This window comes from Anolis sagrei, chromosome 6, assembly GCF_037176765.1.
Source record: "Anolis sagrei isolate rAnoSag1 chromosome 6, rAnoSag1.mat, whole genome shotgun sequence".
Lineage (NCBI taxonomy): Eukaryota > Metazoa > Chordata > Lepidosauria > Squamata > Dactyloidae > Anolis > Anolis sagrei.
Genome location: NC_090026.1, coordinates 6,280,883 through 6,295,347, shown reverse-complemented (window position 1 = coordinate 6,295,347; position 14,465 = coordinate 6,280,883). Strand labels below are relative to the sequence as shown.

The following is a 14,465-nucleotide window of genomic DNA, read 5'->3' as shown; positions in this document are numbered from 1 at the left end:
CCTTGAATGTTACACCTGATCTTCCATATAGATCAATCGATAGATAGATAAATGCCCCCCCCCCCCCAAAGATCAACAAATGATTTGGTTTTTGTAAATAATGTTTTTAATTGTTCTGTAAAGATGAATTTGTTCATTACAAAAAATGTTTTATGTCTCTAAACCAGACAAGTGTTTCACTGAAATGGGAGGCAGTCGCCTGACATGACATTTCAGCAGGGCCGCGTTTGTTATTTTCGTAGTACCTGATTTCAAGGGAGCTTGAGAGGGAACACCTCCATGTCTGAGCAGAAAGAGCAGGTGCCACATTTTAGACACAAGACGGATGAATCATTAGCTCCTAGGTGATAAACATACAGTAAACAAAGTGCGCTTAGTTCATGCGAAGAGTTTTTCGTGACAACCTACCCCTAATTGAAGAAAACTACTCCAGAACTCATCCTGCTTTCAGAATTATTCTCTCAGTATCCTAGCTATATTTATCTTCTGAGAACACCCAGCACAGTAAGTATTTTTAATTACAAGTTGTAGTAGCTCCGACAGGGAGCTCTGGCTTGGGCTGGTCCATGAGGTCAGGAAGAGTCGGAAGCAACTGAATGAATAAACAACAAGTAGAATGTTTCCTCTGTTCAAAGCTCTCTTACAGTCTAATGAGGAATTCTTCATGCCAATCAACTCTAGCTGTTGTTGGACTATAACTGCAATCACTCTTGATCACTGATTATGCTAGTTGAGATTGATAAGAGCTGGAACTCAAAAGAATCTTATATCTCTAGTCACCTGTAGCTCTTCACACCTCTTGCCCAGGGGAACCCAGAAGATGCCACCGCTGAAAGGTGAACTAAATCAGTAGGGTTTAAAATGTCAGGGGAAGGAAAACTACATAGGAGAAAATAAAAGAAAGGATGAGCACCACAGGCCAAGTGGGTAACCAAAATGAAAACAGAGTTCTAAATGTGAGAGGTCAGGGGAAGAACCCACTATCACAAAGGGGTACCTCAGCACCAAGCCACATAACCTTTCCCAAGAGTTACCTAGAGCTCAGTGAGATCATCATTGAAGTAGAGTAAGATGGCTGGTGTGAAGGCATCGGCATCCATGTTGAGCTCGTAGAAGTCTTCATCCTCATCTGGAATGTTATTTTGTTGAAGAGTCTTCTCCATGTCTAGATAGACGCCTTCGTATTTCCATGTGTAGCTAGCAGCGTGGGCATTGTAAGGGAGATAGCGTCGCAAGATCTCCCACATGTTTTCCTCTGAACACACCTGCAGAAAACTCCAGGAGTGGAATTACAAGAGGATCAGAATGCATCCTAGAATCAAAGAACTCCCTACAGTTGCCATATCCTTAAAGACATGGGATGGAGCAAAAAATACATGATATCTCCGTTTGACTTCCGCAACATTATCTCATAAAAGCTTTAACAACATAAGAGTCACATGCTTAATTTTTGATACAAATTTAATGTAGAGATGGGACAGGACTTACCTCAAGGGAATGCTCCTGAGAGGTCAGAGTGTTGATGATTCGTATATGCCTTGTTTTGGAGGACAAGATGCCCACCTCATATATGGGATCCCTCCACCAGGGCTTACCGAAGTCATTGGCCCAGTCTGAGCGAGGTAGGGGAGGTGGAATGTGCACAAAGCGGCCTTGCGGAGTATAATATTTGAGACATCCCGTTAGAGGATCAATGTGTGTCTGTATCTGGAAGGAAAGAAGGAAGGGTAAATTAGTGAAGAGCTCCGATTTCTACGCTGAGCAAATAAGAGAGTGGATTTCAATAAAGACTTGGATGAAGGAGTAGAGAGGCGATCATCAAACTATTCATTTAGATTTTTAATATCAGGCACTTTGGAAATTGTTTCAAAGCTTTCGGAATATTGCATTGGTTTATTCCTGGCACGAGCCAACTTCAGCCTTCCAGCTGTTTTGGACTTGACTGTTAGGAATTTTGGGAGTTGAAGTCCAAAACACCTGGAGGGCCGAAGTTGGCCCATGTCTGGTTCATCCTATCTCAGTATTTTACTTTGGTTTGTATCTTTTCTTGTTTTCCTTTTTCTTGTATTTTTAAATCTAAAGGATTCTGGAGACCATAAAACTAAAGAAGAAAATTTAGAGATACACGTGAAAACTCTTAAACCAAATAAAAAGTCACCTCTCTAAGTTAGGCTCAGACTGAAGTTGCCTTGATTTTTGGTGCTTGCAGGTACTCACATCTTTGGTTTTGGGGTTGAACCAATGGCTAATATCTTTCCCTGCTGCTTCTAGGATTGGTTTCATCAAGAGATCTCCTGGAAAAGGCAGAGAAGATAGCACACAACACGGGGCGATCATGCCAATGAACCATTGAAACTGAACTTGTTATTATATTATGTCACAATAATCAAGTCAGTTGTTGCATTAGTCATTCACTTTCCATTAGCTTCAAGAGAGAAATCTCTAGACTTAACTATCAAGTGCCATGACATTTTTTAAACTCCTGTGGAAATGCATTGAAATAACATTTTGTCTGTTTGAAAAATGTTTTTGCTCTGCCCTCGGTCCCCTCAAAAGGAAATAACGACAGTTTGACGATATTGTCTGGACTGCATAGCTTCCACAACAACAGACAGAAAGATAGATAGTCAGACAGACAGACATGCATATATAATAATACATACTGTATAAACATTGCAGTTTTGGAGATATTATTTATACCGCATTGCTTCCACAACCACAGCTAGTTAGCTAGCTAGCTAGCTAGATATAGATGTAGCTAGCTAGCTAGAATATAATAATACATACTGTATAAACACTGCAGTTTGGATATATTATTTATACCTCATTGCTTAAACAACATCAGATTTTTTTTATTGTGTCAGAAGTGAACTGAACATACTGGACGCCTACAGAGAACTGGACGTCTACAGAGACGTTGCCCAGGGGACACCCGGATGTATTACCATCCTGTGGGAGGTCTCTCTCATGTCCCCACATGAGAAGCTGGGGCTGACAGATGAGTGCTCACTCCATCTCGCAGATTCAAATCACTGACCTTCAGGTCAGCAGTTCAGCCGGCACAAGGGTTTAACCCATTGCGCCACCGTGGCTCCCAACATCAGATAGATAGATATACATATAATAATACATACTGTATAAACAAGACATTGTGGTTTGGAGATATTTATACCGCATCACTTCCACAACATCAGATAGATAAATAGATTGATATAGATAGATAGACAGACATATATAATAACACAAACTGTATAAACATTATAGTGGAATGCAGTTATTTATACTGCATTGCTTCCACAACATCAGATAGAGAGACAGATAGATAGAAAAATATAGATAAATAGACATATATAATAATACATACTGTATAAACATTGCAGTTCGGAGATACTATTTATACCTCATTGCTTCCATAACATCACATAGATAGACAGACAGACAGACAGGTAGAGAGAGAGGGGGGGGGGAAGAGAGATAATACATACTGTATAAACATTGCAGTTTGGAGACATTATTTATACTGCATTGCTTCAACAACATCAGATAGATAGATAGAGATTGATAGACATACATACTGTATTGTTTATACAGTATGTATTATTATATATGTCTGTCTATATCAGTGGTTCCCAACCTTTTTTGACCAGGGACCACTCTCCAACATTAGTACCAAAAAGGGTTACGAATCAGTTTTTGAGAACTTTAGATTCGGTTTGGTTATTTGGGGTGCTGATTGAGAAAATTGCATTGGATAGACCACATCAACTCTAGTTTCTAATACAGAACATATGCCAGCCGGTAGTCACCATCTGCTCACCCACAGAAGACCTTATTTAATAATCTAAAGTTGTGTACCTTAATGTAGGTCTCGTGGCCCACTAGTGGGCCACAGCCCACAGGTTGGGAACCACTGATCTATATCTATCTGATGTTTTGGAAGCAATTGGGTACATACTGTATAAATACATTGCATTTTGGAGATATTATTTATACCTCATTGCTTCCAAAACATCAGATAGATAGAGATCGATAGACAGACAGGCAGGCAGGCAGGCAGGCAGACAGACAGAGATATAATACATACTGTATAAACATTGCAGTTTGGAGACACTATTTATACTGCATTGCTTCCACCGCATCAGATAGATAGATAGATAGATAGATAGATAGATAGGGAATGAATGTGTGAATGCATGGCGAAAAGTGGAAGAAACAGGCCTGGAGAATGCAACATGGAGTTCACGCAAAGCATGATATGGGTTGGATTTGGCAGACGAAGTGAGGAAGCAGTAAGGCATAGCTGAGTAGCAATGGACAATGAGATGTGCAACAAGCATGTAAGGAGTGTGCAGATGTACCTCATAAGTCATATGGCCTGGAATGTGGATGTCTTGAACCCACAAGAACAGAACATGTTCAAAGAAAGAAAGATTGACTTTGGCCTATAAATGCAGAGGACCCCAAGATTATGCATGCTTCCTTATATGTGGAAACGGGAATGTCCACACCTACTCAGAGAAAGCTGATCATCTTCACTGGAGGAGGCCTGTGTGTGTGTGAGTATGTGTGAATGTCTGGAATGTGTTCATGAGAGTTCTCCCTTGATGTGATTCTGATGTGATTCTATTTGGTCTCCGAAGTGTCTCATTGGTCTAAACTGCCTTACTATTACTTGAACATTCTGCACAAAAGAACAGGAACCTTTTGGGGTTCATAACAGATATAGATTGATATATATAACATTTTTTGTTGTTCACTCGTTGTCATTTCCGACTCTTCGTGACTTCATGGACCAGCCCACACCAGAGCTCCCTGGCTGCTGTCACCACCCCCAGCTCCTTCAAGGTCAATCCAGTCACTTCAAGGATACCATCCATCCATCTTGCCCTTGGTCGGCCCCTCCTCCTTTTTCCTTCTATTTTCCCCAGCATAATTGTCTTCTCTCAGCTTGCCTTTCTTCTCATGATGTGGCCAAAGTACTTCTTCTTGGCCTCTACTATTCTTCCCTCCAATGAGCAGTCAGGCTTTATTTCTTGAAGTCTGGACTGGTTGGATCTTCTCGCTATCTACAGCACTCTCAGCACTTTCCTCCAGCACCACAGTTCAAAAGCATCTCTCTTCCTTCGCTTAGCCTTCCATATGGTCCAACTCTCACATCCATACGTGAGTATGGGGAATACCATTGCTTTAACTATGCGGATCTTTGTTGCCAGTGTGATGTCTCTACACTTCACTAATTTATCAAGTTTGGTCATTGCTCTCCTCCCAAGAAGTAAGCGTCTCCTGATTTCCTGACTGCACTCTGCGTCTGCAGTCATCTTTGCACCTAGAAATACAAACCCTGTCACGGCCTCCACATTTTCTCCCTCTATTTCCCAGTTGTCAATCATTCTTGTTGCCATAATCTTGGGGTTTTTTATTTATGTTTAGCTGCAACCCAGCTTTTGCACTTTCTTCTTTCACCTTGATTAGAAGATTCCTCAGCTCCTCCTCGCTTTCGGCTATCAAAGTGGTGTCATCTGCATATCTAAGGTTGTTAATGTTTCTTTTCTTTTTACCCCAGCCTTGCATTCCTCAAGCCCCACACATACAAGTTGAATAGGTTGGGTGAGAGTATGGAGTGTGGTGGAGGCTCCTTCTTTGGAAGCTTTTAAACAGAGGCTGGATGGCCATCTGTCAGGGGTGATTTGAATGCAACATTCCTGCTTCTTGGCAGAATGGGGTTGGACTGGATGGCACTGTATATACATTTCAGTTTGGAGATATTATTTATGGAGATATTAATAATATATACTGTGTAAACATTGCAGTTTGGAGATATTACTAATCCTGTATTGCTTCCACAACATCAGATAGATAGATACATATTTATAATACATACTGTGTAGACATAGAATCAAAGAGTTGGAAGAGGCCTCATGTGCCATCCAGTCCAACCCCATTCTGCCAAGAAGCAGGAATATTGCATTCAAATCACCCGTGACAGATGGCCATCCAGCCTCTGTTTAAAAGCTTCCAAAGAAGAAGCCTCCACCACACTCTGGGGGCAGAGAGTTCCACTGCTGAACGGCTCTCACAGTCAAGAAGTTCTTCCTCATGTTCAGATGGAAACTCCTCTCTTGTAGTTTGAAGCCATTGTTCCGCGTCCTAGTCTCCAAGGAAGCAGAAAACAAACTTGCTCCCTCCTCCCTGTGGCTTCCTCTCACATATTTATACATGGCTATCATATCTCCTCTCAGCCTTCTCTTCTTCAGGCTAAACATGCCCAGCTCCTTAAGCCACTCCTCACAGGGCTTGTTCTCCAGACCCTTGATCATTTGAGTCGCCCTCCTCTGGACACATTCCAGCTTGTCAATATCTCTCTTGACAATATTCCAGGTGTGGTCTAACCAAGGCAGAATAGAGGGGTAGCATGACTTTCTTAGATCTAGACACTAGGCTCCTATTGATGCAGGCCAAAATCCTATTGGCTTTTTTTGCCGCCACATCACATTGTTGGCTCATGTTTAACTCTCTCCCTATGAGGACTCCAAGATCTTTTTCACACGTCCTGCTCTCGAGCCAGTCATTGTCCCCCATTCTGTATCTTTGCATTTCGTTTTTCATGCCAAAGTGGAGTATCTTGCATTTGTCCCTGTTGAACTTCATTTTGTTAGTTTTGGCCCATCATCTCTCTAATCTGTCAAGATTGTTTTGAATCCTGCTCCTGTCCTCTGGAGTACTGGCTATCCCTCCCAATTTGGTGTTGTCTGCAAACTTGATTATCATGCCTTTGAACCCTTCATCTAAGTCATTAATGAAGATCCTGAGCAGGACCAGGCCCAGGACGGAACCCTGCGGCACTCCACTGCTCACTTCTTTCCAGGATGAAGAGGAAGCCTTGGGGAGAATCACCCTCTGGGTTCGTCCATTTAACCAATTCCAAATCCACCTCACCGTAGTTTTGCCTAGCCCACATTGGACTAGTTTCCTTGCCAGAAGGTCATGGGGGACCTTGTCAAAGAAGGCCTTACTGAAATCCAGGTACGCTACATCCACGGCATTCCCCGCATCTACCCAGCTTGTAGCTCTATCGAAGAAAGAGATCAGATTAGTCTGGCATGACTTGTTTTTGATAAATCCATGTTGACTCTTAGCGATGACAGCATTTGTTTCTAAGTGTTTGCAGACCACTTCCTTGACAATCTTTTCCAGAATCTTGCCTGGTATCGACGTGAGGTTGACCGGACGGTAGTTGTTTGGGTCATCCTTTTTTCCCTTCTTGAAGATTGGGACCACAGTGGCCCACATTGGTCACGAAGAGTCGGAGACGACTGAACGAATGAACAACAACAACTGTGTGTAAACATTGCAGTTTGGAGATATTACTAATCTTGTATTGCTTCCACAACATCAGATAGATAGATATATATTCATAACTCATACTGTGTAGACTTAGGGAGGTCCCAAGTATTTATATACACTTTATCTTTACTAATTTAGGATAATACTAATGACAACAAGGATGGGGTCTTGAACCCTGCTGGAAAGGCTCACCCTTGTGGGCGGCGGCCAAAGAGGTGAGGTCGTAGACGCGTCCCAAATAGGAGACCCAGAGGTCCCCGGGCCGGGTGTGCACCGAGACTTCCTTCGGGGTGTAGTAGCGCGGCCTGCACGACTCCATGCCTGCTGCCACTGAGGAAGGACGCCCAGCGCTGCCATGGAAACGACGTCGCGTTCATCACGTGACGCAACGCGGCCTCCCCGTGCTCTATTTGTGGAGCGTGGGGAAGCCGCGTTGCGTCACGTGACTGACGTAACGTCGTTTCCTGCGCACAGGAGGCTTTCGAGGCGTATTGCGCCTGCGCAAGGGAGAATGGCGGCTCCTGCTCTTCCAGGCCCTTTGCCGAGGGGAGAAGAGAACGGCTGTGGGAACAGCCCTGGGGTAAGGAGGCCTCCGTGGGGCAGAGCAGGAGGGGGTTTGTCCCTTCGAAAAGGATGTGGTTGCCGAGGGAGAGATTTTTTAGGCCCCTACAGTATTTTGGACTTCATTTCCCAGAATCCCTAGCCATTCACCAAGGCAGCTGAGGCTTCTGGGAGTTGGAGTCCAAAACACCTGAAAGGCTAGAGACTGGGATACAGACTCACTGGGTTAGGAGTTGCTTTGATCCCACTTATATTATTATACCTATACAGCATCAAATTTATTGGTTACCTGAAACCTTGAGCTCCTTGGAGACAATACAGGGAAATAATAATAATAATAATAAATAATTGGGTTGTTGTAGGTTTTTTTGGGCTATATGGCCATGTTCTAGAGGCATTCTCTCCTGACGTTTCGCCTGCATCTATGGCAAGCATCCTCAGAGGTAGTGAGGTCTGTTGGAAGTAGGAAAAAGGGTTTATATATCTGTGGAATGACCAGGGTGGGACAAAGGACTTGTCTGCTGGAGCCAGGTGTGAATGTTTCAACTGACCACCTTGATTAGCATATAATGGCCTGGCAGTGCCTGGAGCAAACTTTTGTTGAGAGGTCCAGCAGACAAGAGTCCTTTGTCCCACCCTGGTCATTCCACAAATATATAAACCCATGACCAGGGTGGGACAAAGGACTCTTTCAACTGACCACCTTGATTAGCATATAATGGCCTGGCAGTGCCTGGAGCAAACTTTTGTTGAGAGGTCCAGCAGACAAGAGTCCTTTGTCCCACCCTGGTCATTCCACAAAAAACCCATGACCAGGGTGGGACAAAGGACCTTACAACCTCTGAGGATGCTTGCCATAGATGCAGACAAAACATCAGGAGAGAATGCCTCTAGAGCATGGCCATACAGCCTGAAAAAACCTACAACAAACCAGTGATTCCGGCCATGAAAGCCTTCGACAATACAATAATAATAATAATAATAATATAAATAATTATATTATTATATACTAGTCGTCCCCTGCCACGCATTGCTGTGGCCCAGTCTATGTATATGTGTTTTGTGTGGCGAAACGTCAGGAGAAATGCCTCTAGAACATGGCCATATAGCCCGAAAAAAGCCACAAGAACTTAGTGATTCCAGCCATAAAAGCCTTTGACAATACATTATTATTATTATTATACTTCTACCCCAGTCTCACAGCATTAAATGCATTATTGGTTTTCTGTGTTGGCTGCCTTGAGCTCCCTGGAGACAAAGCAGGGAATACATACAAATAATAATAATAAGGCATAAACATTATATATGGAATAGAACCCTAAAGTTGGAAGAGACCCCCCAAGGGCCATCCAGTCCAGCCCATTTTGCCAGACAGGAAGACACCATCCAAACCTTCCCGACAGATGGCCATCTGCCTCTGTTGAAAAACTTCCATAGAAAGAGACTTCACTGGACTTACAGCCTAAACTCGCATTGGCCTTTTTCGCTGCTGCATCATACGGTGATACCCAATACCCTCGAAGGCAGTGTATTCCTCTGCCGAACAACTCTTATCGGCAGGAAGTTATTTCTAACTTTTAGGTAGAATGTCTTTTTCTGTCATTTTGGATCCATTGCTCTGTTGTGTTCTGGTCTGAAGAGCTGCACCTCTCTTCAATGGGACCTCCTCCCAGTTATAGAATCATAGAATCAAAGAGTTGGAAGAGACCTCCTGGGCCATCCAGTCCAACCCCATTCTGCCAAGAAGCAGGAATATTGCATTCAAATCACCTCTGACAGCCATCCAGCCTCTGTTTAAAAGCTTCCAAAGAAGGAGCCTCCACCACACTCCGGGGCAGAGAGTTCCACTGCTGAACGGCTCTCACAGTCAGGAAGTTCTTCCTCGTGTTCAGACGGAATCTCCTCTCTTGTAGTTTGAAGCCATTGTTCCATTGCGTCCTAGTCTCCAGGGAAGCAGAAAACAAGCTTGCTCCCTCCTCCCTGTGGCTTCTTCTCACATATTTATACATGGCTATCATATCCCCTCTCAGTTCTTTAAGTGTTGATTTGATCTCTGCTTCTATCAGCTTTGTCTTCTCCAAAATAAACATCCTGAGCTCCCAAAGGCCCCTCTACCCTTTCATACAAAATCCAGATTACGTGCTTTGAACTGGATTGTATAGCATATAGCAAATAATAGGGATCATCTGCTTTGATAATCTGGATTATATGGTGGTGTAGAAGGGGACTAAGATCCTCCTCAGAGGGATCCATAGTTTCCAGACCTTGGACCATTTTGATTGTCCTTCTCTAGCTATCTCCCAACTTGTCCATCTTGTTCTCAAATTGCTTTGCTCAGAACTGAATATAGGGTTATCCCCGGTGAGGTCTGACCAATGCATAATAGAGCGCAACCATTACTTCCTTTGATATCAGTAGTAAGCACCTGTGGATGTGGCCTAGAATTGTGTTGGCTATTTGAGCTGCCACATGACACTGTTGACTCATAGATCCTCCTTACCTACCCCTGGAAAGTCTTCCTAAGGAAATATGCCCCCAAGCATCAGCAGTGTCCCATGTCATTCCTACCACCTACCATAATGCCCAGTAAAATGTATTGTCAAAGGCTTTCATGGCCAGAATCACTGGGTTGTCGTCGTTTTTTTCAGGCTATATGGCCATGGTCTAGAGGCATTCTCTCCTGACATTTCGCCTGCATCTATGGCAAGCATCATCAGAGGTAGTGAGGTCTGTTGGAACTAGGGAAATTGGTTTATATATCTGTGGAATGACCATGGTAGGACAAAGAACTCTGGTCAGTTGAAACATTCACATCTAACTCCAACAGACAAGAGTCCTTTGTCCCACCCTGGTCATTCCAGAGATATATAAACCCATTTTCCTAATTCCAACAGACCTCACTACCTCTGAGGATGCTTGCCATAGATGCTGGCGAAACTTCAGGAGAAAATGTCTCTAGAACATGGCCATATAGCCCGGAAAACCTACAACAACCCAATGTCCAGTAAGTTGTCCTATTCAATATTCCGGAGAGATTGCCTCTGTCCTGTGAAGTGTAACCACTGGGGGATATTCCTGCCAGGACTTTGTGGAGGACAAGGCCGACCCGCCGTATCTGCGCGCCCGCCGCAAGCTGGAGAACCTGCTCAACAAAAGCATGCGCATCCGGATGACTGATGGGCGGACCTTGGTGGGCTGCTTCCTCTGCACTGACCGCGACTGCAACGTCATCCTTGGCTCGGCCCAAGAGTACTTGAAAGCCTCCGGTGAGTCTTTGCCAGGTCTAAGTCCTGCTTCGATGGAAGAGGAACAATAGCCGGGTGTTGAGTAGTTTTCGGTTTTTATGGGTGTGTTCTAGCAGCATTTTCTCCTGATGTTCCACCTGCAGGTGAAGCATCAGGAGAAAATGCTGCTAGAACACACCCATACAGCCCAGAAACCAAACAACACCCTAATGATCACTTGAGCTTTCAGCATAAAAATCCTAAGGAGGGGGAGAAAAGAAGCAACGTAGAAGCTCCTTCAAAACTAACTGGTTTATTTTAGCATGAGCATTTGTTGATTTGTCTGTATGAGTTGGTTCAGATCCTGAAATCCTTAGGAGATAAGAGCCTTCCAGTGGCTGTCCCTAAAACTGAAGGTTTTTGGAGAAAGGGCTTTTGCAAGCATTGCTTTAAATTTTACACCTTTTCATATTTTTTCAATTGTTTTTGCTGCTCCAAGACTGTGGAATGACCTCCTGAAAGAGATTTGACAGCTAAAACAGCTGTCAGTTTAAGACATAACTGAAGATCTATCTCTTCCAGTCAGTTTTAACTAGTGAATTTTAGCCTGCACTTTATCAACATTGGTCTTGTCTGCATCTTATTACATGTATATTAATAGTGTTCTATTTTATCTTTCTATTTTAACCATGTTGTACCCTTCCTTAAGCTGCATGGAGAAACAGGAAATATTATTATCATTATTATCATTATTATTCCAGGTTGATGTGAGTTTTTCAGGCTGTATGGCTATGTTCCAGAAACATTCTTTCTGGGCATTTCAGTTTAAGACATAACTGAAGACCTATCTCTTCCAGTCAGTTTTAACTAGTGAATTTTAGCCTGCACTTTATCAACGTTGGTCTTGTGTGCATCTTATTATATGTAAATTAATAGCGTTCTGTTTTATTTTTCTGTTTTAACCATGTTGTACCCTGCCTTAAGCTTCATGGAGAAACAGGAAATACAATTATTAATATTATTATTATTATTATCATAATCATTCCAGGTTGATGTGAGTTTTTCAGGCTGTATGGCCATGTTTCAGAAACATTCTTTCTTGACATTTTGCCCACATCTATGGCAGGCATCCTCAGAGGTTGTGAGGTATGTTGGAAACTAGGCAGTGAGGTTTATTTATCTGGGGAATAATGTCCAGGGTGGGAGTTTTCTTGTCTGCTTGAGGCAGGTGTGAACGTTGCACTTGGCCACATTGATTAGCATTGAATAGCCTTGCGGTTTCAAAGCTTGGCTACTTTCTGCCTGGGGAAACCCTTTGTTGGGAGGTGTTAGATGGCCCTGATTGGAATCTGATTGGAATCTGGACATTCCACAGATATATAAACCTCACTGCCTTGTTTCCAACAGACCTCACAACCTCTGGAGATGCCTTCCATAGATGCAGGTGAAATGTTAGGAGATAATGCTTCTGGAACATGACCAGACAGGCCTGAAAACTCTCACAACGCAGTGATTCTGACCATGAAGGCCTTCAACAATACATAATCATTTATTTATTTATTTACAGTATTTATATTCCGCCCTTCTCACCCCGCAGGGAATTCAGGGTGGATTACAATGTACATATACATGGCAAACATTCAATGCCATAGACACACAACATATATAGACAGACACTCAGAGGCTATTTAACATTCCAGCTTCTGGCCACCAGGGGAGCTCTTGCTTCCTCATTCTTTGCATACTTCCTGGAGATCTTTTATGGCCTCGTAAATCAGTTAAATTAGCCTCCCCACATAAGTGGTACCTAAATTTCCTACTTGACAGATGCAACTGTCTTTCGGGCTGCAAAGGTCGACAACAAGCTACACAATTTTGGTCAGAAGCTCACTCTGACCCGGGCTGGCTTTGAACTCATGACCTTTCATTCCGTAGTGATCTTAATGCAGCTGACTCCCAGCCAGCTGTGCCACAGTCCTGGTGTAATCATTCCAATTGGCAAGCTGCCTTGTGTCCCAATCTTGGGGAAAGGGTACATGACATATTTTAAACACTTTTTTTCTTCCTAACCTAAAGAAGTGAATTGAAATACATGAAAGTACATACTGAAATGAACAAGTTGTAAATACACTACCAGGTCCCTTCGCTGCCTACTCTGTCTTTCCATTTTGTAATTACCTGAAGAGAAAGAAGACTTTCAGGAGGAAGTTGGGATTGTCTTGAAAAAGAGAGTTGGTTCTCCGGAGGGTCTTAAAGGGGCTTGCTTTTGTCTCCTGTGGTCTGCAGACTCCTTCTCCGCCGGAGAGCCCAGGGTGCTGGGCTTGGCCATGGTCCCAGGGCATCACATTGTCTCCATCGAGGTGGAGCTGGAGAGCCTGGCCTCCCTGCAGTACCTCTGATGCGGCACCTGAGGGCAGCAGCCATTGATTGGCTTTCTTTATTTTGACCAAAAGACTGGCTTGACCTCCCAGCTGAACAAGACACCATTCAGATGTCGGAAGCCCTTGCACTGTGAACGTGTACATATTTCCGTACTGTATATTAAATGTTTTGATTAAATGCACATTCCAGGAATAGTCCTGACATCATTTGGAGGTGGGTTTTGGCAACACCTAGATCAGGCCTAAGCAAACTTCAGCCCTCCAGGGGTTTTGGACTTCAACTCCCACAATTCCTAACAGCCGATAGGAATCCCACAAGCATGTGGACAATTTCAACAGAAAGGAGGAAACCATGAAAATGAACAAAATCTGGCTAACAGTATTTTAAAAAACTAAAATCAAAAGAGAACTCAGAAAAAAAGGGGAATTCCAGACAAGGAACAACCAGGGCCAGCTAATCACCTCCTAACAAAGGATTCCCTCAGGCAGTAAGCAGCCAGACCTTGAAGCTGCAAGTCTATTAAATGCTAATCAAGGTGGCCAGTTGCAACATTCACACCTGTCTCAAACAGGCAATAGTTCTTTCTCCCACCCTGGACACCATTCCAGAGCTATATAAACCCCACTTGCCTAGTTTCCAACAGACCTCACAACCTCTGGGGATGCCTGTCCTAGATGTGGGTGAAACGTCAGGAGAGAATGCTTCTGGAATATGGCCAGACACCCTGGAAAACTCACAGCAACCCAATGACATCTTTCTCCTCTCTGCCACAATTGTTGTGTGACAAGAGAGAAATTAATTGGGTAATTATTTTTGCTCTATATGAAGGTGAGAACAGAAGTTGTTTCCAATGTCCTTGATTGCAGAGGATTCTGGAAACTTAGCAATCTTCTCAGAATCTCCAGCCAATAGACTAGATATTCAACTAGCAGTGCTTCTGGTACAGAGATGCAA

At 43.4% G+C, this 14,465-nt stretch overlaps 2 protein-coding genes across 2 annotated transcripts; one reads left to right on the top strand and one right to left on the bottom strand.

The window, feature by feature from the left end:
* Window positions 1-281: 281 nt before the first annotated feature.
* CYB5D1 (cytochrome b5 domain containing 1) lies at window positions 282-7,739 on the bottom strand. The gene is made up of 5 exons (XM_067469716.1): window positions 7,537-7,739; window positions 2,218-2,294; window positions 1,489-1,707; window positions 1,039-1,265; window positions 282-344 (listed from the first exon to the last, which is right to left on the bottom strand). The coding sequence occupies exons 1-5, from the start codon at window positions 7,661-7,663 to the stop codon at window positions 341-343; spliced, it is 654 nt and encodes a 217-aa protein (XP_067325817.1). The 5' UTR covers window positions 7,664-7,739; the 3' UTR covers window positions 282-340.
* Window positions 7,740-7,795: 56 nt separating this feature from the next.
* NAA38 (N-alpha-acetyltransferase 38, NatC auxiliary subunit) lies at window positions 7,796-13,692 on the top strand. The gene is made up of 3 exons (XM_060779840.2): window positions 7,796-7,924; window positions 10,988-11,171; window positions 13,416-13,692. Exons 1-3 carry the CDS (start codon window positions 7,856-7,858, stop codon window positions 13,526-13,528), a joined length of 366 nt encoding a protein of 121 aa, XP_060635823.2. The 5' UTR covers window positions 7,796-7,855; the 3' UTR covers window positions 13,529-13,692.
* The last annotated feature ends 773 nt before the right edge of the window (window positions 13,693-14,465 follow it).